The sequence below is a fragment of the Lepidochelys kempii genome, chromosome 7 (assembly GCF_965140265.1).
Source record: "Lepidochelys kempii isolate rLepKem1 chromosome 7, rLepKem1.hap2, whole genome shotgun sequence".
Classification (NCBI taxonomy): domain Eukaryota; kingdom Metazoa; phylum Chordata; order Testudines; family Cheloniidae; genus Lepidochelys; species Lepidochelys kempii.
The window spans coordinates 27377204-27400233 of NC_133262.1; the positions used below are offsets into that span (position 1 = coordinate 27377204).

The following is a 23030-nucleotide window of genomic DNA, read 5'->3' on the forward strand; positions in this document are numbered from 1 at the left end:
GGACCAGCTCAGAGCATAAAGACTTACAAGGCTCACACCATGCTACCTTTCTTTCTAGGTATTTATATAGTCCCCTCACAAACATTAATGTACTTACTTACTTTCACAACAACTCTGTGAGGTAGGGAACTAAGATCCACAAACATGAACTGACTTGTCTGGGGGTCTCAGAAAAAGTCTGTGGCAGGCCTGGGAATTGAACCCAGATCTTCTCAGTGTTTTTCCTCAGGCCTTAACCACAAGCAGCAAGCATTCCCTTTTTAACCCCCTTTTCACACAATGCTGATTATTTGGAGCTACCACTACAACTTCTCTCCTCACTCTCTCAGCACAAAGCTCCTCCGTTGTAAATGGCCAGCATACAGTTATAGCCATTATATGTTGGTAGCCACCTACCAGCTCCTGGGGATCCTTCTGCCTACCTAGCTCCCTCCATTATTGCTGTTCCTTCATTTTCCTGATTTCCCTTTCCTAAGACCCTCTCATACTGTATTCCATACAGGTCCACACACTTCCATGCCTGACCTCATCCCCACACAGCTGCCTCTATTCACCCAACCTCTCCTTCTTGGAAAGCTCTTTGATCACCATTTTAATTCTTTCATCCATTTCACTAATGAATTTACCAAAAATTAAAACTCTAGAAAGAAGAAGTGTTTTTTTTCTTTTAGTTTTGCTAATAAAAAGCAAAAAAAATCAAAACCAAAAGCGCTCAGCTCTAGACCTAGTTCTAAGTTGATTAACATAGACTTGCTCTAAATTGTGTGGTGATAAGGCTTACTATACTGTAGTCTGTGCATAGCAAAATACTACTTTAAATGTATCCAATATACTGATTAAGAAATTAGCACGACGTTTCTTCTATAAGGATTATTAACAACAAACACGAGCCTTTGAGTGATTCTTCAGCATGGGAGGCTTCCAGAAAAGAAGATCCGTAAGCACATTCTGACTACATGTCATATTAAAATGCTTAAATGTCAGGAATATCATAAATAATCTAATCCCGCTAGGGAATCTGCAGAAAAACCATGTGAGAGATGCACAAGCTTTAGGCCCACTAAAGATCAACAATAAAACTATTGTGCAGGCATCACGAGAAGGTAGATGGTATCTTACCTTCTTCTATAGTTACGTTCCCTCTGAAGAAATATTTGCCATGTCCTCTAGAGAGAGACACACCTAAACTGTGCAGAGAAATAAAGCAGACCTTGAAATCTGTGGCACAAATAATAGCAGAGACTGAGAGCTATTTTGCCTTGCTAACAATTCTAGTTAATGTACTATGCATATTTTAAAAAACAAAACCCCACTGATTATATTTATTGTTCAACTACCTACTTGAATGCCATTTGGGGTTTGATATGCCAGCAACAATTGGTTGTATTTATGTATGCTTAGAGGTGCAGCAAACCATTCACTCTTTGGCAAACTAAAAAACAAGTCACTCTAAGTACACAACTATTCACCCAGCATGCTCATTCTTCATCCAAATACTGAACTTGCCCACACAGGCTTGTAAAGAGTTGTCTTCTCCATTGCAAATCAGGCTCAGCTATTGAGAAATTTTACAAAGTTTGTAAGCCAATGGAGATGGTGAAAGGAAAGAAATATCAGAACATGATAACGGTGTCAGGAAGAAATTCTCAATGTAATTTTTCTGTTGCTCACATTTTTCACCTGTTTATATATTTTTTTCATTGACGTTATTTAGCTCCACTTAAAGTTTTTCAAAAATTAAGTAATCTGTTGGGGTTTTTTTGTTTGTTTTTTTAAAAAGGAAATCATCACCCTGCACTGGGTTGCTCATGTATGGGAGGCGACCCTAAAAGTCCCTCCCACTTTTTAGTGAACTCATGCAGCTGCAATGCAGGATGCCTTCTGACAGTCATATGTGCTAGGAGGGTGGCTAGGTTCACAGGAATATTTCAGTAGAGTTCTGCAATTACCAGCTTCCCTCTTTGAACACAGGCTACCGTAAATATACTTTTATTAATGCATTATTTCTAATTCAATGTTGGGCATTCAGTTAGTGATTTCTTGCCATTTTTGTTAAAACCCAGGCCAAAATAATATGGCTGACTTATTCAGTTTTAGTTGTACAAATACACTGAAGATAGTTCAGGGAAACAAAATATAAAAACCTCAAATTGGAAGTGAAATACTACCTCCATTTATATTGCATTTTTGTTGTGGAAAAAAAAATCAAAATGGGGCTCAATATGTAGTTAGTTAAATGGATTATAGTATTTATAGCTCTCTGAGTACTTGCAAAAACCTCTTGTTCAATGTAAACCTCAACTGAATATTTTTTTAGTGAAACGTAAGCCATGACAAACACAGTGAGTTTGCCTATGTGAGGTTGCACAAACTTTCCATCCACGGAAAAGCTGAAAGGAATGCTGGAAAGCCTCTTTTCTTTGCTATTTTCAGCATTGTCCAGGAATATTTCATTGTGAACTCCTGCTGGTGCTCTTTTAATAAGCTCACAAGCTTTGTACAAATGCAAGTACAATGAGTCTGATGAAATGTCCATTTATTATGGTCAGCTCTACCTGAAAGGAGTACCCCTGATGTCTGTATAATAGTAGTCATTTGTCATCACCAATACCCGTTTCTAGATTCAGAACAAGAAAGTCAGAGAAAAGAAAATAAGGTTAGTTTGCTATGAGAAATTTGTAAAAGAGTAAATGGTTAGTTTGTGATAAGGTTAATAATGACATAAAAGGTACATGCGTGGCTCAGGATTATTAAAGGCAAGAGAAAAATAATCTTAGTGAAACATATCTATTCCAAATAATCTTCAACGATCATTTCAACATCTGTTTGCTTTACATTTAGCAGGAAGAGCATTTTATACATTGTACCCCTTTGTCCACTGTCTTCTTCACCTCCATAGAAAATTTCCCTGTTTTCCGATTCACCATTGCATTTCGAAGCTGAAATGAGAAAAACATTTTTGTCACTTCCTTCATGTGTATATTTAGTAATTTTCACATCCCAAAGTTCTCAAATATTTCCATTTGGTCACAGCAGTTCTTTGTTTTCATATGGTTAGGACACAATTTTTCAGCAATTACTGCTGCACTTCCAATAAGTGTGTCTGTTAGAGGTGTTATGATAAGGCAGTCCGGTAGGAGGGAAATAATCTGTGATTCAGCTATGCCAACAAGCCATACAATGGCAAAGTAATAAAGAATAACTACAGCTATTTCATTTTTCTTTCAACTTCCATTAGGCTACACCTTAAATCAACCCAGAAACTGAAACTGGTACAGAATTGGACAGTCCACTAGGTAAGCAATGTCTCACCAGGAACACACAACAGCAGCGATCTGTGATCTGCACTGGCTGCCTCACAGATTCTGTGTGGAGTTTAAAGTATTGATTTTTACCTGTAAAGTCCTAAGCTGCCAAAGAATACCTTCCTGAAGTACCATACTGTCACAAGTCTACTGTTTTAAGGTGCTTGGGCTGGAGCCCCCACAGTGTAAAAGAGGACCAAATGGCAGGGCATTCTTTTTGAGGAACCCTTACCTTTGTAACTTACTACCCCTGTCTGTTTATTTGAAATAGGCCATTAAGTTCAATATTTTAGAGCTATCTATCCAGGTTTTTGGGAAGGGAGAAATATGATGAGAGCTGCTATGTGGGAGTAATGTGAGTATTGTTTGGATGTCTTTTCTGTATTTGCATGCAATGTTGTTCTAGCTGCGTCAATCCCAGGATATTAGAGACAAGTTGAGTGAGGTAATATAATTTATTGGGCCAATATCTGTTGGTGAGAGAGACAAGCTTTCAAGCTACATAGAGCTCTTCTTCAGGTCTGGGAAAGATACTCAATACTCAACAGTGTTACAGCTAAATACAAGGTCGAACAGATAATTTAGCATAAATAGTCGGCACATATTCTAAGGAATGGTTCAAGGTGAAGTGGTATTTGGTTATTTACCGGTTTAGGGTCAGAAGCTCCTGACACTTTCTTATCCTGTTGTATTTTTAATTAATGGCACAGGCACAGAGAACTTAGGAAAGATATCTTTATGATATATTTTAAATTAAAATATTGTTCTGTTTGTGGATATTTGTCTGGTAAACAATAACAATATTTGTTGTAAATACTTCATAAACATAATTCTCATTACAGATTCCCACTAATTACCTATTCATTCATGCTCACTCTGCAGATGAGCTACCATATTTTCAGATATAGTATTATATTTTATCTGGCAAAATATGTTCTGTAGAGGACAATGAAATAAATAAATAAATGCAGAAGAGTGTTATGAAATGAGCAATTTCAATCTCCCTTAAATCATTGCTATTTACAATATTGGAAACAATGTTGCACCTAGTGTTATAGCAACATCCATCCCTTTCCTTCTCCAATACCACATGCCACATATGACAGATTGGTCAATGAGGGCAGATTTCAATGACAATTTGCAAATGTGACCCTATCAAGGTGCTATGCAGGCTTTTCTGGTTAGTTAGAATGAGCGGGGACTGCCAAAGCTTGTTAGTGAAATATCTGTTTATATTTTCATGAAAAGAAATTGAGCATGGCTGAGCTATCAAAAACTCCAATGTTTGTGCTCTTTAAATGTAATTCTAGCTGTCTAGATTTGAGTTAACTATCTTACTTTCCTGTTAGTGAGTGTAAAAGAATAATTTTTAGCTGGAGGCATGCATAAAATAAAGCACATATTTTCCTGTAGATTTTTTTAACAATACATAATAGGCAATTCTGGAAATATTTTCCCATTTTAACTTTTGTGGTTTTGGACTTGGAGAGCTGGTCTTAATTAACAATCTACTTTCTAACATTTAAAGAACTGTTCCATTTATCTTTAACATGTTTTTCATTTCCTCCCCTTTTTGGTGCCTCCAGTTATCTAGGACCCATTCCTCCCACAAACCTCAGGCAAGCCATAGATTTACTAATAGGGCCTCAAAAACTCTAGTCGCATTTATGATCAAGTCTGCTTATGGCATTATCTTTACTTATTTGCTTTCTGCAAGTACATTTCTTGGATTTATAATCTGGTTTCTCAGCTCTTCTGCAGTGTCAGCTCTGCTCTGAGTACATAAAGCAAGTACTGCCTCAGATGGCTATAGACACTCAAAACATCATTCAGACTTCTTTCAAAAACACACACACACACACACACACACACACACACTTTGTCCAACTACAAATTATAGTAAAAGAATTTTAAGAAGTAACTTTGTGAAAAACAAGTACTCCAAGGATTTCTGTTCCTAATAGTGTGTCAGTAAGATCAAGTTAGTGGCTTCTATAACTTGGGGAAAGAATTAATGAAAAAAAATACCTCCACTGAATCTGCTTGTTGCTACCGAAATTCTAAATTCAGCTTTGCTACCTTCTCCTCACTAGGCCACAGGTTAGGTCCTAATTTATGTCTACTGTATACATTTTTGTATTACAAAATATGCCCTCTATTATGTGTCTTCATGTCCTACTGAGAGATGAAGGAAGGTCCAGTGGTTAGAGTTCTAGCCTAGGATTTGGAGACCAAGGTTCAAATACATGCTCTGCCACTCACTTCCTGTGTGAAACTGTGCAAGTCATTTAGCTTCTCCATATCTCAGTTTCCCATCTAAAAACCCTATGTCACAAAGGCTTGGGGAAGATAAATACATTAAATATTGTGAAACTCAGAGATCTACTGGAAAAAAAAAGCTATATAAGAGCTAGGTATTATTATTTCTGTCAGCCAACACACTCTCAAGGCTAAAGTATGAGATCATTTAACGTGCTTGGAAAACTGTGAAATCATTAAGTCAATGTAGTAACTAGTGAAAAATTCTCGTACACAACTTCAACAGAAGTGTTTTGTGGGGGTAAAATATGTCAGTAATATGTTTCATGATTACAAGCAGCTGTATGAATAAGCTAATTCTTTACTTCTTCTTGAACTTGAGCAAACAATGCCTATTTGGTCTGGCACAGGGAGAAACAAGAGCATCAAACCCAGGCCTTCTGAGCAGCTAAGCAGCATGCTGCCTTCAAGTCAGCAAACTGTATCACAAAGCTCTAATTCCCCAATGAAATGTCCAGCAGCCTCACTGACCCTTCCTATTACCAAGGAGGGGCTACATTTTCTTCCAGGGAATGGTGACATAAATAATCTCTGAAAAAAACAAAACTAAACACCACCACATTTCAAAACTTTCTGGATAGTCCTTAGACCTTAGAAGGGTTAAATGAAGAGTGGGATTAGTCTAGGGTCGCCAGGTGTCTGGTTTTCGACTGGAACGCCCAGTCGAAAAGGGACCTTTGCTGCTCTGGTTGGCACTGCCAACCGGGCTGTTAGAAGTCCAGTCGGCAGCGCAGTGGAAGCCCAAGGCTAAGGCAGGCTCCCTGCCTGCCATGGCTCCATGAGGCTCCCGGAAGCAGCTGCCAGGTCCCTGCAGCCCCTAGATGCATGGGCAGCCAAGAAGGCCTGTGCACTGACCCCGCCCCGAGGGCTGACTCCGCAGCTCCCATTGGCCAGAAACCACAACCACTGGAAGCTGCGGGGCTGGAGCCTGTGGGCGCAAGGGCAGCATCAGAGCCTCCCTGGCTGCCCATGCCCCTACGTAAGCGCCGCTGGGACCCCACACTCCCCCACATACCCATCCCCTGCACCAGCCTGGAGTCCCCTCCTGCACCCAAACTCCTTCCTGGTACCCTCACCCCCCAGCACCCCAACCCCCTGCCCCAGCCCAGAGTCCCCTCGTCCACCCCAAACCCCTCATTTCTGGCCCCACCCCAGAGCCTGTTCCCTCAGCCAGAGCCCCCCCAACCCCAACTCCATGCCCCAGCCCAGAGCCCCCTCCTTTCCCCTAAACACCTCATCTCTAGCCCCAGCCCAGGGCCTGCACCCACAGCTGGAGTCATCATCCCACCCCCGCACCCCAGCCCCCTGCCCCAACCCGGAGCCCTCTCCTGCACCCTGAACCCCTCATTTCTGGCCCCACCCCAGGACCCACACCCTCAGCCGGAGCCCTCATCCCCCTGCTGCACCCCAACCCCCATGAAAGTGAGTGATGGTGCGGGAGAGCAAGCGACAGAGAGGGAGGATGGAGCGAGTGGGGGCGGGGCCTCGGAGAAGGGGCAGGGCAAGGGCAGGGTGTTCACTTTTGTGCGGTTAGAAAGTTGGCAACACTAGACTGGTCATTACTTTGATGAGGAAAGTCCACTCCAAACCTTAAAATTCTATTGATCTCTAGTCATGTTGCTAAGAATGGTTCTATCTGTAGCCTTCATCATGCATTTCCTTATTTTGAACTGCTCCTCCTCCATCCCTTTTCTTGATCTTTCTGTCTCTCTGTGTATCTGTAGCTCTCATATATGTGGCATGTATAGTTATATTAAACATGCGCACACACACACACTCCTCTCCCATTACACAATAAAATTGTAGCAGTGCTGGGCTTGGTTTCAAAAATCTCCATAAAAGTATTCTTTTCACTTTGTGTTTTCTCATATTTAGACATCTGCAAGAATATTTCCAGTTGCAGGTGGCACTGCCAAAGCATTAGGCCAGGATTTGGAGTTTTACTACCTTTTTCCACAACATTTAACATATTGTCTATTCAGAAAATATTTGGTGACTAATGATCTACTAGTAGATTTGTAGGCCATTGTTGTACAAAAAAAGATATCTATTGTTGAGATTACTTTTGAAGGAGGATTTGTTTACTTAAGTATGTGATGATGAATTGTAAGAATTCTGGAACCTGCTAGATTTGACCCCTGTAAGGGAGTTACTATGATGTGTATATATTATGCGCAAGTATCCAAGACTGTGGTTATTAGTGGTCCAAAGCTACAGTACTAGGCCCATATATTTCCTGTCATGTACTCTGTATTCCTCAAAACTAAATCATCTTGCTTTTTATCTAGTTTTCACTTTTATATGTTGGGAGCCGACCTGGACCCAGTCCACAAGCTTATTGCTCAATTTAGTCTATTAGTAGTACTAAGAAAACTATTAGGTTTTTTTCGAAACCTGAAACCATGGGAAACTCTGCTTGTTTCAGGGTTCGAACATTAAAAACTAAAACTAGCAGAGTTTAGTCCAAACCTTTTTTGGGCCCCATGAACCTTTCATCAAAAATTGAAATAAAACTCTTTGCTGTCTCTGGATAGACACAAAACAGACTTTGGTTTGGTTTTGTAAGGAAACTTTGGTGACTGTTGGTCACACGATAAGTCTTCTGGGTCTCACATAAACTGCCCAAAATTGAATCCACAGGCAGTGCACAGAGATGAACGTCTGCCAGTTCTATCAGGAGCTTTGCTGGCTTTGTTGTATATTCAGACAAAACCAGAATCCAAGCACAGCTCCATTGATTTAAATCTTTTTGAACCAAAATCAGTTTGTGTTCAACAAGAAAACCTGAAACCACTAACTAGAGTTGTGTGGAATTTGTTGCAACTAAAGTGAGAACACAAATGAAGAAATAAAACTGTATAAACCAACTAGAAGGAATTATAGAATTATACAGGAAATGCTGAGTAGAATCAAAATGGGATAAAATATAGAAGGAAATAGGAAAAAAAAAGACAAATTCATGAATGCCTAAAAGGATGCATGTTCAGTTTACTAATAGTAGACTATTAATACTGTAATTTTTGTACATTGAGATTATATTTTTAAAAACATCAGTTAGTAGTAGATACATTAGGTAGAATGATATGTAATCAAGGATAAGAAAAAGGCAATGTAGAAAACATGAAGGATTTCAGAGATTACAGAAGGACAGTTAGAGAATATGAAAACATGAAAAGGAAATTTTACACATTGAAGGAAAAGAAAAATGCACTAGGTGACATAAAGAAGAAGAAAGGTTTCATGTAAAGTCAGCACAAAACCTCAAATATGGAGGCAATATGGCTTCTTGAGAGACAATGAGGACAATCTATCAACAAGAAAGAAACATATTGCTAAAACATAAATGAATTGTTTCATTATTCACAAAAGGAGGGAATGGGCAGTGGCAGACACCGAAATATATTTTGCAACCAAGAAAAAATATATAGACTTATGTCAGAAAAGGGATCAAGAAATTAGTACATCTGAAATCTGACAAAACTCCTGGGGAAGTTGTACGTGATTCATCCCAGATTTCAGAAGGACATGACAAAGTAAATATGGGAACCTTCAGTGTGTGCATTCAAAACCTCTCTGGAAACAGTAGAAGTATGAGGGATTCAAGAGATGCTACTGATATTTGAGAAGGAATCTAGGAAAGATCTATGAAAACACAGACATGCAGGCATGACTTTGGCAGTGGTGAAGTTATGGGAAAAAATAAGTAACAGGGACAGAAAGGGGAGCACCTGGAAAGTTACGATTTAATTAAGGTCAGTCAGCATGGATTCACACGAAATGAATCATGCCTAACAAATCAGATTTATTGAGGAAGTAACAGAAGGACCAGGCAAAGGTTAAGCCATGGACATACACATAAGGAAAACTTTTGATACAGTACCACAAAAAAGACTAAACCTGCAAGGTAACTAAGAATGGGACAGAGGGTAAACTACACAGTGGATAGAGAAATATGAGTAATATTTGGAGAGATCTTGTGCATGGCAGCAGGTGAGGATAGAAGGAATTGATTTGTATGATGTTCTTCAAACCTGAAATTAGGTGTTAGGAGTAAATCATTGATAGAGGCTCCATGCTAGCTACTGTGATCTAAACAGACTTCGGCATCTGTTTTTGTTTGTTTTTTAATTTAGTTTAGTTTGTTCTTTTTATTTCTAAGGGCAGCATGAGCCAAGAGAGCTCCTCCAGAAAGGTGGAGCAGTCAAAATCTGGTCCAGATTTCTCTGTTTGATCTGATAGGTGGGCCAGACCTGAACAGATGTACTGATCCTTAGTGACCAGCACAGTGCCACTGGGGTTGGTAATGGGACACATGGAATATGAAAGTTAGATGATGAATTTTACAGATGATACAAACAGAGAGGGAGAGAGAGAGAGAGAGAGAGAGAGAAACATGCATATGTGAAAGAAAGAATCAATACAAAATAGGAGGGTAAATAAAATTCTTAATTAGGTAAAATGGGACTACTGTCTCTGGAGCAGTTAGGTGGCCTCTTTGCTGACTACTTGAACAGTTACCAAGTACAGTAGTGGGATACAACAATCTCTTCTGACAGGCCCTTAAAACAAATCACTTACCACATCATCTCTGTCTTCCCACTCAACCTCAGAAAGATCAACACTGCTGTAGTTGGGTTTTCTTCGCTTTTTTCCTTCTTCATACTAGCATTCAAAATAAAATTAAAAAAATTAAAACATTAGGCATGTTATATTTCACTTGCACAAAGATCCAATGTCAGATGATTTTACGAGTTGCTGGATGGATACTGGTTAGATGCAATGTACATTTTCAGTGTGTGGTTTAATTAATATAAAGTGAAGCACAACGATGCTCAAACATTTTCTGTGAACTGACAAACCTGCTTAGTATATGTTTATACACAGGACTCCTATGCTGCAATGCAAATCTTTCCCTCAAGCAGAATTCTCCTTTCTGCATATGACTCTAATGTCAGACCCCTTTTAGAAATGTGGGGAAAGTAATACTCCTAATAAATTAGTTTGTTCTCTTTGCCACATTTTATAATCAACTCAGCAATTATACCTTCCACACATTACTAACCATATGGAAACTACATAAGGCCCTGATCTCAAAGTTTATACTAAGTGTCCCAAACTAGCTTTCAGTCAGGCAGGAAGTTATATTTCCTACAATCTTATCAACAAAATGTTTACACGTTTCTCTTTAAATAAGATAAGCTGTGAGTCTCGAGAAGCTTGGTGTTAATATTTACTGATATTACATTTTATCTATGATTTAATAGGAAAAAGAAAGTAATATACTAATAATGGCATGTTATAGTTTTTATCACTACAGCCATTGTTACTCTGTAAATTTCACATTTTAAGTAAACATCTTTAATGACAAATGGGGTGTTTATAATATAGGAAATTCTGCCCTCTGCTGAACATCAGAAATCAGCGACCCCACTAGTTTAAGAACAAACATCTTGAGGTATGGAGCAAGAGAGTATGTTTTACATAGGATTTCCCAGCTTTCTAAGTGGATAAATTAATCCATATGGTTTTAAGTGAATTGATGGGAACATATTTGAAACATGCGTACATTTTGCTGACAATGTTTGTGTGCTTTAAAATGTTGAAGACTCATTTTCTAGGCCTTTTACTTTTTATAATGGCTAAAAGGAAAAAAAAAAACACAAAACTTTCTACCAAGAGCGGTCAGAGAAACAGGAAGATCTTGGGCAGTTCTGGAATCAAGTTTGTAACTTTGCAGGCTTGGAACGATGGCCCCTCTACCACACAGACTGCAGAGGCAGGAACTTTCAGTCCTCTTTTGTGGGGAATACACACTTGCACTTGCACTAAGCCTAATCTTCCGGGGAGATGCCTTCCTTCTTCAAGGTTAAAACTGACTTCTATTCTCATGAATTTTATTCTGAATTAAAGGAACTGGATATTGAACTCATGGTCATATCTGTAGTCTCAGAATAATTTAAAAAATAGAGATGTCAGAGAAGGAATTCCTTCTGGAGAAGCTGCATATTTCTTTCAGGGGATCAGTTGCCAGATTGTATTTACAACAGAGATGTTGGGGGAGGGGTTGTAAACACTGGCCAGTAGTAGATCACAATGCTGCTCTGCCTTCTTACTTTTGTTCACAGTGATTTCGCTCCTCCAATCATTCCCATGGGCAGTACTTGTGAGAGGCCAGGTCTGATTACTTCCTGAATCAGTTCTCATTATTCTTTTTGAGAAAGACAAACACTTGCCAGGTCCTCTGTGGAAAGCCTTAGTCGAAGGTCACTTAACAAGTTGAGGGCTTAGTTTTTGCAGTTTTACACTCAGTTTGCAATCCCCTAGTGTGGATGCAGTTATACCAATATAAAGGTATTTCAAAACATGCTATAATGATATAAAAATATTTATACTGGTATAACTGTGTCCACATATGGGGTCACACCAATTTACCCAAATCATTATAATTTTTTTTCAACTAATTTAGTTAAACTGGGACAAAAAATTGTGTGCAGTCAGACCTTTAGATACTGGGCGTTGACAAATACTACATAGTTAGACATGAGGTGGGATAATTTGGGTGTAGTAAACATGTAATAACTCCTGAACTACTGCCAATATATAATTATACCTTTATTTAGGACTTGTCTGTACCAGAGGGGTGTAAATTTTAGTCAGCACAAATGTGTCATGCACTAACTGGCCTGTGTGGACGCTGCAGGTGCACAATAAAAGTTCCCTAGTATGTGTTAATATAGTCCCCTTTCCAACAGTACTACGTTAACGTGACCTACGCAACTTTTAGGGTGCACCAGCAGCGTCCACATGGGTCAGTTAGTGCATAACACTGTGAGGCAGGCTACAATTTACACCCTCTGATGTGGACTAATGCATGCTGTAGAAAAGCCATTACATACATTTAAGACTTTCTGGGGTATATTCTGTTCTCATACACATGTGAGAACTGTTACTGAAGACAAAGGGAGCTGTGCTTATGTATCTGAAGACAGAACTGTGCTGTCAAATATGAGGCAACCCAACTATATCATTTTGTTTATGGACTTCTTTTTCATACTAACTCTATGGTTTTCATATGTTTCATTTAAGTAACATGCATTCAAAGAGAGATGGAAACAGAGTCCAGAGAGCACACATATCCAAAGTATGAGCTATACAGTGAACTGAACCACAGTGGAACTTGTTAACAACCAGAAGACAAGTGTTCAAAAATTCAGAACTTACAGGTAGAAACAAAAGTGCATATCTCAAATGAAGTTTCCTATAGCCATGCAAGGAAGAAGAGCAGAAACCTCCCTCAGGTTCATCAGGGAACTCACGATAAGAGCTGGGCAAAACATTTTTGACTAATTTTTTTTCAATGAAAAAATGTAGATTTAGGTCCAACAAAGCAATTTGCTAATTTTTGTAGAATCCACTGAATCCTTTCAGTTGCAAAAAGAACCCCAGAATTCTGAGAGTGTCTAAATAGCTTGTTGTGACATTTTAAAAAAGGAACATTTTTACTTTTTGATTCAAAATGACTTTTGAATTTTACTTCAATTGTATTAAAAATATTTAAAGGTAAAAACTTGAAAATGAAATGAAACATTTCATTGCATGCCTAATAAAACATTTAACCTGACCCCAAATGAAATTTTTTTACCATTTCCAATTGACCGAAAAATTCAAAAAGTTGTGTGTTAGGACAACCTGAAATTAATTGCTTTTATATACTCTTTGATTTAGCTACCAAAAAAACTAGTTACTCACACATTTCTCCTTGCCATGCAGATACGGGAAACCCTTAGATACTACAATAACCGTGCTAGACAAAACACAAAAACTTTCATTGACTTCCATAGGGCCAGCATACGACCTGAAATACTCAATCCAGCAAACACTTGTGCAAGTGTGTAACTTTTGCATATCTGACTAATTGCACTATCGTATGAGCAAGATTACACATCTGTGTAAATATTTTCTGGATTGGGGCCTAATACAAAAAGATGGATAGACAGATTATAGAGCAGTTAATAATAATACTCTTTGGTATATTTAGAACTTCTCAAGCTGTCTATCTACTCTGTTCTAGTTCCTTTCTAATTTTAGTATTTAACATCCCCCTAAGATTAATTTTTACATACTGAAAACAAAGCTTGGGGTCAATTTACCTCTTTAAAAATCTCTTTACAAAATGTAATTCATCCATATATTTTCTTTTTCTACTGAATTTAACCTATCTTTACTTCTGTGTCTGACACTCTCTGTTGAAGTATAAAATACTGATTGAAGTCTGGAGCCAAACCCATTTGCAAGGTTATTCATACTGTAATACACTGAAACAAATTAGTAAAATATACACTAGGAAAGATGGAAACTAGGAATTCTACCAAATTAGCTTCCTTTCAGAGCATGCAAGAAAGAGCTAGATCTAAGGTGGGCACTGTTAATCCAGTTTTCGGCCACCACAAAATGTGTGGTGATATTATTTAGTGAATTAACATCTGCAAAATGAAGGATACATGCTGCATTTAAAAAAAAAAACATTTTGAATAGCACACTGGACTTCTTCTTAATCACCTTTTAAATTAAAAACCTCTCTCACAAGAATGCATATTTTTGAATAAAATAGGCAACCACTTCCTTTGGTCATTATAATGACCTTTTTCTTAATCAGTGTCTTTTATTTGAGGTTTGGCCAAACTGTTTTAATACTTGATGATTCATGAACAATGTGTGAGGTGTTCTGCTTGAAGATTTTTAAGTCACTTTTTTTGCTGCCCAGTATAAAACTATTTATATGTGCCCTTATTAAGCTCTATGCTTTGATTTTTTTTTACCCCTGAGAAGTCCCCTATGGGTTAGGCAACATTTGCATTTAACATGACTTGGCATGCGATTATAAAGTCACAGTGTAGCAATCTGAAAAGGAGTACTTGTGGCACCTTAGAGACTAACCAATTTATTTGAGCATGAGCTTTCGTGAGCTACAGCTCACTTCAATCTGACTCAAGAGGGACTGAGTGGTGTCTTAACAACTGAAAATCTCAGGTCTAAGATGATGAGAATAGGGTGATCAGACAGCAAATATGAAAAATTGGGACGGGAAGGGGGGTATTAGGAGCCTATATAAGAAAAAGACCCAAAAATCAGGGTTGTCCCTATAAAATCGGGACATCTGGTCACCCTAGATGGGAACTTAGTAGACACATGCTCCATCTTGATAATGGGTAGTAGTGGAGGAGAGTAAACAACTGAAACAGCATCCTCTGAAGTTCCAGTATATTGCAGGGAACTGTAGCCCGAATCCCCAGTGGAAAAGTACTGTAGCAAACAATATACTTTGTGACCAAATTCCAAGGACTAGAGTGGCAGAAATAATCTCTCCCTGACCAAAGTATTCTGGCATGAAAGGTAGCAATCAGGAAAAGAATGAAAATTTCTAATTTAAAAATTTATCAAAAGTCTGTTGTGTTCACACCCTTATGGACAAACACTACAGAATTTAATAAGAAATCAGTAAATTTTTATAGAAATTCCATAGGGATTTATGGGAACGACACTAAGAATCAAGGATCTGATTCAAAAGTCCATCTCTGTTCTCCAAAGCATTTTAGGCAGATGCTTAACGTTAGGCACATAGTTAAGTCCCATTGAACTCAATGGGACTTTAGCCCGAGTCTAATGTTAAGCTTGTGCCTAAATGGTTTGATGAATAGATATGTGCTTAAGCATGTGTGTAAATGCTTTAATGAATTGTGATCATATAGAAATGACCAAACAATGAGATTTTATAGACCTATAGATATGCAGTTATATTGAGCCATCATATCTCATTCTAAACTATCCTATAAGGTTTTTTTTAATATAAAAATTATGTTCTATCTTATGTAAGACTTTTCCATACAGATTTTTAAGTTACTAGGAAACTCAGACACTACAGACATACTGTAGTAGTTCTATGGAGAGCTTGGTTATTGTTGTCAGTTCTCTAAGGTTCTGGACATTAACATTAAAAATCATTTATGGTCTGAAGTAATTCCTAGTACACTCAATGGAAAGACCCTCACTGTTGTATTGGGAACTCATATAACACTGAAATTTCCCATGATGCTTAACAAACAGAGGGCCAGTAGCTGAGGACTTTACTCAGCCACTGACCCAAGTAGTGAGTTATTGCTTGGTGTGCAGACGGATTGCCCAGGCTGCACCAACCTTTAAAACAGCACAGACTATTCCTGCCACTACTCCCCCAAATGTGGCCTGCCTGCTCTGTGGGCTTGTGCACATGGCTGTGGTACACAGCCTCTCTCCTCCTTGACCCCTTTGAGTGATATGTTCCTGCAATGGGGGACTAGTCCCTTCACTTCCCCAAATGGAGGTACTGTGTCAGGCTCTTGCATGGGCCATATAAGTAAGTGGAGACCCCTTGAGTCCCCCTTCTCTCCATCTAATGGCAAACGTCAATGGTAGTTCTTCCAAGCACAGGCTGAGGAAAAAGCCACAATGTAAGGTTCTCAGCATTTGGTTCACAGATGAGACAACTGTCCTGCCCTGAAGTGCTTACAGTCTAGATAAGATAGGACAAACACAAGACAAACCCAGAGAAAACAGTTCCGGAAAGGGTGAGGATTATTAACGATGAGAAGAAGGCAGGAGGGACTGTTTGAAGAGGGATTTCATACCCTTATGTCTGGAAAAAATACCTTCCTGTTCCATCCATTTACATTAAATCATGCAAGAGGACTGAGTGTTCAGTTAATATGCACTGCACTGCCCTAAAACACACTGCCTCAGGATGTGAGTGTGAGGCTGCATCCTTTCTCCATTTAAATCTCTTCTGTCTGGCCTTTAAACCATTTATTTCATTTGCATTTTCTCCTAGCTATATGGTCCTGATTTGTCTCTTGTAGTACTTGTGCTTTGTGACCTGCATTTATTTTGTGACTTTGAAATATCTTTTATTGAGCTCTGCTGGACCCTGGATTTGTAGAGCACTTGGAGATGTTCAGTCATAAAAGGTGCTTGTAAAAGAAAACTCCTAGGATTAAGATTAAGAAAATGTGACTTCTTTACTCTCTGAGAAGTGAAAAAGAACTTCCCTTTCAAAAGAAAGGCTCACACATAAAAGTCTATTATTTAAGACTTTAATCCAGAAGTTCTTAGGTTATGGTTGGCAATGAAGACCAGTTATTTTTGACTGATCATTCATGCCAGCTGGCAGTGAGAAACTGCCATACTGTAAAATTTCCAGCAATATTGCAAAAGCTGACAAGGGTAGCCATGTTGCTTAAAATGGTGTATGTGTGTGGAGAGAATGGGGGAAGGGGGTGGGAAGAGCAGGAAATATACAACCTTCATTTTTCAAGTAAGAAAGTAGTAGGGGCAAATAGATGTGTCCTATACAGTAAGATCCCCCTGTCTAAGTAATGCAAGAAAATCATTTTCATGCCATACCTGTATTTCAAGGATTCTGGCAACTCAAAGACATACATATGTGCATGTTTTACAAATAGTACAGAAAATGTATAAACTGATGACATGGAAAATATGGAAATAGTACAGGGGAAGGTGGAACCAAAGAAACAGAACACAGCTTTATGTCACATGACTACCGAGACCAGGTGAACAGAACTTTGTTTTAGATCATATCATCAGCTAGATCACAGTTGAGTAGTAAAGTGACATGTATTTGATTCATTTCACTGAAAAAAAACAAAACACCCAGGTTTACAATTTTATTTGCATTCTCAGAACCTTATTTGGGATTATGTAAAATTGACAGCTGCTTATAATTATTTTGGGTTTCAGCTGAAATAATTAAAAACATCTGCCTTTATCTTAACACTACCAGACTTAAACCCATGAGCTTGGTTTTACCTAACTTCAAAGCTGAAAACAAAGAATAAAAGAAACCTTTGCATATTACTAACAAATTTCCAGTGATTCATTTATATGTACAACCAGTTATTCGAACAGCCTGCAAACCTTTAATTATCTTTTAAATATATGTAATTTAGAACTGCTAATTAGATAGCAATTTAATGCTCTCACAGGGATTCAGATGCTCTGTCTTTTTAAAAATGTAAACTCCAATAGGAATAATCATTGGCATTCAAGTGATTGATTTTTTCAGTTATTTAAATGAACATGAGGCATTTACACTGTTCAAATCATTTAAATATTCTGCTGTCAGCTGCAGCTGTAGAGTTTTACGGACTCTGAATAAAGCAAGGGTAAGTGTAGGTTATCTTACGTTCCAGGCGGGACTCCCCAGAGAGGAATGAGATTTGCTGCTTATGAAAGGCTAACACTGCTTAAGTGGGGCATTAATGTTTCCTCTGAGACTTGGATTTCTCTGTTTTCTATATTTGGAGAAACAAATTTTCCCAGAATTTACAGCTCTGAAAGACTTAATACTAGTTTAGCAATCTTTAAATACACAGGTCTTTTAGCTATATACAATATATCATGGCATTTAATGTTTTAATTTAAACTCATTGACTTACTCTGGTAGCCAAACTGCCAACATATTTAGGTGAGGGTTTTATAGTACATGTAGAGCCTTTGTTTCCTGAATATACCTTCCCCTATTAGGACCAATCTTTAAAATAAATTACATAAAGATGTGCATCATTTTGAGGAAAGCAATTTATCAATTAGACTACATATCACAATGATAGAAAACATTATTTATGTATAACCATTCCAAATACCATCATTGCTAGCATTCCTAAGCTAAAGCTAAGAGTGAGTTTCAGTTTCCCCATGAGGATACAACAGTTTGATTTAAACTTAGACATGTTAAAAAATCCTTAGTCAAAACCGAGTAAGAAACTGAAACTCTGGTGCAGCAGTATTTAAATTCTAACTCATCATGGATTATATAGCATTTATCTATGAGCCATGACACATTCATGATCTCAAATTTAGCAAAAATAAAAAGGTAGAATATGATGCTTCTCAATTCAATATTATAGTGGTCATCTGTGAAAAACAGAGAAATTAAGAGGCTCTCCTCCCCAAATGAAATTTTGTTAGTGTATTCCACCCCATAAAGCAAAATCTCTCATTCCTTTTGTGAACAACAGCCCAGATTCTGATGTCAATTACAAGGGAAAAGAACCAGAGATTCTATGCAGTCCACTAGGGACTTCACTATTAGTGATCAAATTTCTGTGGAAGGTGCTCAGATACTGTGGTGATGGCCGGCAGTACAAATCTCTAAAATAGACAGATAAGATAGTTACACAGGTATAAGCCCAGAGTAACTGTATTCACTACAAATTAAATGACCTTTCTGAATTTCACTGTAACCCCTCCATCTTCTCTTCAAGAACCACTTCTCCTGTGACACTACAAAAACTGGCTAACCAGTAATGGCTAGGCTGAGGGGTAATCAGGTATTGTTGATGTTTATATTTTTAATTATTATAAAAATTGTATACAATTTGATTGTAATCCTCTCTCCAGCCCTTAGTATGGCAATTGTCTTCATAGACTGGAAGCTCTTCAGGATAAGTACTATGTCTTCCTGTGTGTGGACAGCGTCTAGGACAATGGAGGTACTCATAGAATATCAATAAAAAACCAACAATATAAAGGCATAAGTGTAAATGGGATAGAAATCTTTCCTCAGGTGTGCAAATTTCAAGAATCCATAAGGACTAGGGTAAGCCAATTAACACTGATTTGAAAAACCTAAATAAAAGGATCAAAATCAAATGTATTTATTGTTAAATCAATGATTCCTAGGTTCATACAAATATGAAATTGTGCATGATTAAACAGAAGTAAAACAACTTTGTTATGCAAAATAAAATTCTGCATTCACTACAAAAAATAAGGATTTGTAATAGAAATATGACAGACAGCAGTGATCTTATAGAGATGCCCAGATAAAAAACAAACTAACAAAATGGATAAGATCTACTTCTGATCTCATTTACACAAGTAAAACTTCAATAAAGTCAATGAAGTTACTCCTGATTTAAATTGGTCTATATCAGATTTGGAGAGTTATCCCCATCAAAAACTAGTAATGTCTTACACATATGAGGCACCTTCATCCAGAAGACTCCGAAAAGTAGATAAGGGGTTGTTGCACCCACAAGTGAAATGAAGCTATATAATGTTTGTAAAACCATATAGCAGTTCTGGGAGGGGAAGAGATTATTTCACCCAATAAATCTTCCAGTTGTCTATGACTAGCACCTTCTATATTAAATATGGATGTATATATCAAATATCATAGTGTGCATGAACTTTACAGACACATAAGGCAGGGGCCATCTTTTTGCTATGTGTTTGTACAGTGCCTGGCACTACTGAAATATAAACAACAAATAATAAAATAGTAATAGACTCTCTCCCAGCCCTGAAAAGCTTGAAATTTATATCAAAGAATAATGACACTAGACCATGATGAGAACAAGAATAAACAATGGAAAGGGAACAAAGCCAAGAAAATAATATTATTTGCTAAGGAAAGCAGATGATACAATTTGCTTAGTTTCAGATGGTTGTTTTTTATGGTCTTTTTTTTTTTTTTAAACATGTTGTCCTTTTTGGACCAGAACAGAGATTAGTGGCAGAAAGAGGTGTGAAAGAAGTAAATTTTAGGAGGAGAAAGAGGCTGCTTTCAATACATTACTATACAGTATACTACTGTGTTTGCATCAAACCTAAATACAGTATACAAGATTGCATGCAGAGTGCAGTAATATCTTGATTTTCCTGACTCAACTTCCAGTTTGCAAATTTGGTTTCCCCTTTAGTTTTGATTCAGAATGTTATTTACTTTTCTTTGCAAAATGTATGAAGCCCTTATAAATATATACAGTATTCTACAATAATAATTTAAAACACTGCAGTCTCACTACTGTAAGCTCTAGTGTGTTGGAGCATTTCGGTAGTTTTCTTAATAGGGACATTTTTTCTCAGCATAGAAGCACTCACTATTTATTTTTCCATACTACAGTACAAAAACCACTCTCAAATATATCAGAAAAAGGAAATATATACTTTTTTCTTTTTCCCTTTTTAAGAAATTCCAGTAAATATTTGTTTCTGCATTCTAATACTGTATTTTGAAGTCAAGAGAAACACATTAAATATCAGTTTTAGCTTTCTCTTTTTTACATAAATGTAACATACTAAAAACAGGTGTGATTCAAAGTTACATTCATATCTGTTTCGAATAAGGAAAGAATTGGCACTGCCTAGTCCCAGTGCCCATGAGGTCCACACTTGGCAGTGCTAGGGTGCCACCTAATGGCAATTCTTCCTCAATTCATCACTGGTTTATAACCACAGGGGAACTGGAAATTGCATTTTTCTGACTCAGTGCTCAGAAAACAAATCATTATGAAATGGATAGAAAATGGAGCTGAAAAACTAGCAACAAGGTGTTGAATTTCAACACTTCACACAGGCACATTCTCAGTAAGCACTACATAGAGCAGAACATTAGACAATCTATTACTAATTACATTGTTCCTATACTATATTGCCCTCTTCTAAGGCAATGTCTCCTGGTATTCCTAGTGTGGGTGCACTGGCTATGAAAGACCTGGTTTCGTGTGACAGAGCTAATGACAATGAATGTAACCGAAGAGAAAAAGTATTCATCACAGGAAGAGAATGAAAAATAAGAGATGGCCTGAAGAGAGGTGGGATAGGAAGGAAAAACAAAGGGAAAAGCTGTTTCTCAGAGCTACAACTGGACTATTCCACTCCGTTATTAAAACCTTTGGTGGAGCAATGTAACTAAATACAGGTACACTGCTCCTGGAATAGTTCAGTCAGCTCCCCTGCATGACCACAATGGTCTGTGCAAACATCCTTGCAGCACTGCTTTGGAAGCTGCAAGTGAACATTTTCCTGATAATTTAAAACCTGATTTGACCTCCTAGAGGTCACAACTCAGTTTCTTTCCCTGCAGGGTGCCCAGCAGTGATTGTTCCCACTAACAGTCTACACAAAAAACTCCAGTTATATTAAAATGAAAGCAAAGTTTATTCAACAAATGGGAGAAAATAAAGAGAAAATCACTACCACAATGAACAACAAAAAACAGTTAGTGAAATATAAACCCAACATGACTAATCAGTACGAGAATTGTACGTAGCAAGGCTCCACACTGAATGGCAAAAGATACTCATTAAATAAGATAAAATCCTTACACATTACAAAGCGTCCCCTCCCCAAACCAGCTGTTGCTAGCCTGCCTGTCTTTTCAGGCACCCACAAAGGGAGTTTCTCAAGAAATAGTATGCCTCTCTTTCCCATGTTACTCCAGAACTTAACAGATATGGCTCATTGGAGTTAGCCACTCAGGAATCTCTGAGTATAATAGCATTACATCATCTCAGACAAAACTAATGATAATCTAAACCAGTTTGAATCCAGCTGGTACATTGTTTGATTGGAGGTAACCCCAAATTATGCAGAAGTTTTAGCTAATATCCTCTGTTAATTATTTAATTCCAGTCCTGCATGCATGTCACAATCTTGATTGCCAGGAAGTTAATGGGAATTTCCCCATTGGCTTTAATGGGACTTGGAATTGGCCACAATAATTGTGATTTTCTTATAAAAAGAATTACATCCATAATGGCCCAGCCCAGCCATCACTGCATAAACAAAAGCCCCACTACAGTCAATGAAAGCTTGTCAATATGCAGTGATTACAAGATGCCAATTTTAAAAAAGATTCTTCCAAAAACTGAAAGGAAGATAGACTGAACATACTGTATTGAGCTCACTCCAGCTGACAGCTTTCAGGCACACTTCCCAACATTTTGATTTTAAAAAGAAGGAAGATTGTATAGGTAATGAGATAAATACACCCAAAATGTCCAGTGATGAGAGGGGTGTTGATGGTAATGGATTCATTTCTCCCATTAAAAAAATACCGCCACATCTTAACTCAGGAAGGTGGGTAACACCATTTGCCAGACTAATTTACATTAGGCTTTCTTGTTGGATTTCATTACAATTTGTTCCTTAAATTCTACTGCATAAAGAATGGATAAGATATAATTTCTAGTATAGTGTTTGAAGTCAGTAATTTTCAGGAGGAGGATGGGAAGGTGGGGTGTGCGTGTGCATGTTTTAAAACTCTTGTAGGGGGGCTTTAAATTATACAAATATATTGTGCGAAAATACAGGCCATGAGGTGCATTCCATGGGACAAAAAAAAAACAAAAAAACGCTCTTCAAAAGTTTATTTAAGAACCAAGGATGAAGTGATGGTTATCTAGAGAGGGAGGTGAACCCTATCAAACAACAAAATCTCTCCTCACCTTTTTTAGAGCATCTTTTCAATTAAAGGAGCCGATGCCATATCCTTAGCATAAGGCTGGGTATCAAGAAAATGAATCATCCCCTCAACAAAATATTCACCTCAATACACAAAGAGAAGGG

General features: G+C 37.7%; 1 protein-coding gene across 8 annotated transcripts in view; it reads right to left on the minus strand.

Moving 5' to 3' along the window:
- Nucleotides 1-23030, minus strand: part of CACNA2D3 (calcium voltage-gated channel auxiliary subunit alpha2delta 3) — a 735544-nt gene that overhangs the window by 150842 nt on the left and 561672 nt on the right. For all 8 annotated transcript variants that reach the window (XR_012159822.1, XM_073351526.1, XM_073351529.1 and 5 more), the window contains 4 exons: nucleotides 10203-10286; nucleotides 2868-2939; nucleotides 2556-2617; nucleotides 1120-1187 (listed from right to left, as the gene is read on the minus strand). Coding sequence is in view for 7 of the 8 variants with exons in the window: in XM_073351526.1 (XP_073207627.1) it covers nucleotides 1120-1187; nucleotides 2556-2617; nucleotides 2868-2939; nucleotides 10203-10286 (286 nt within the window). In the remaining variant the exon portion in view is untranslated. The remainder of the gene's footprint in view (nucleotides 1-1119; nucleotides 1188-2555; nucleotides 2618-2867; nucleotides 2940-10202; nucleotides 10287-23030) is intronic.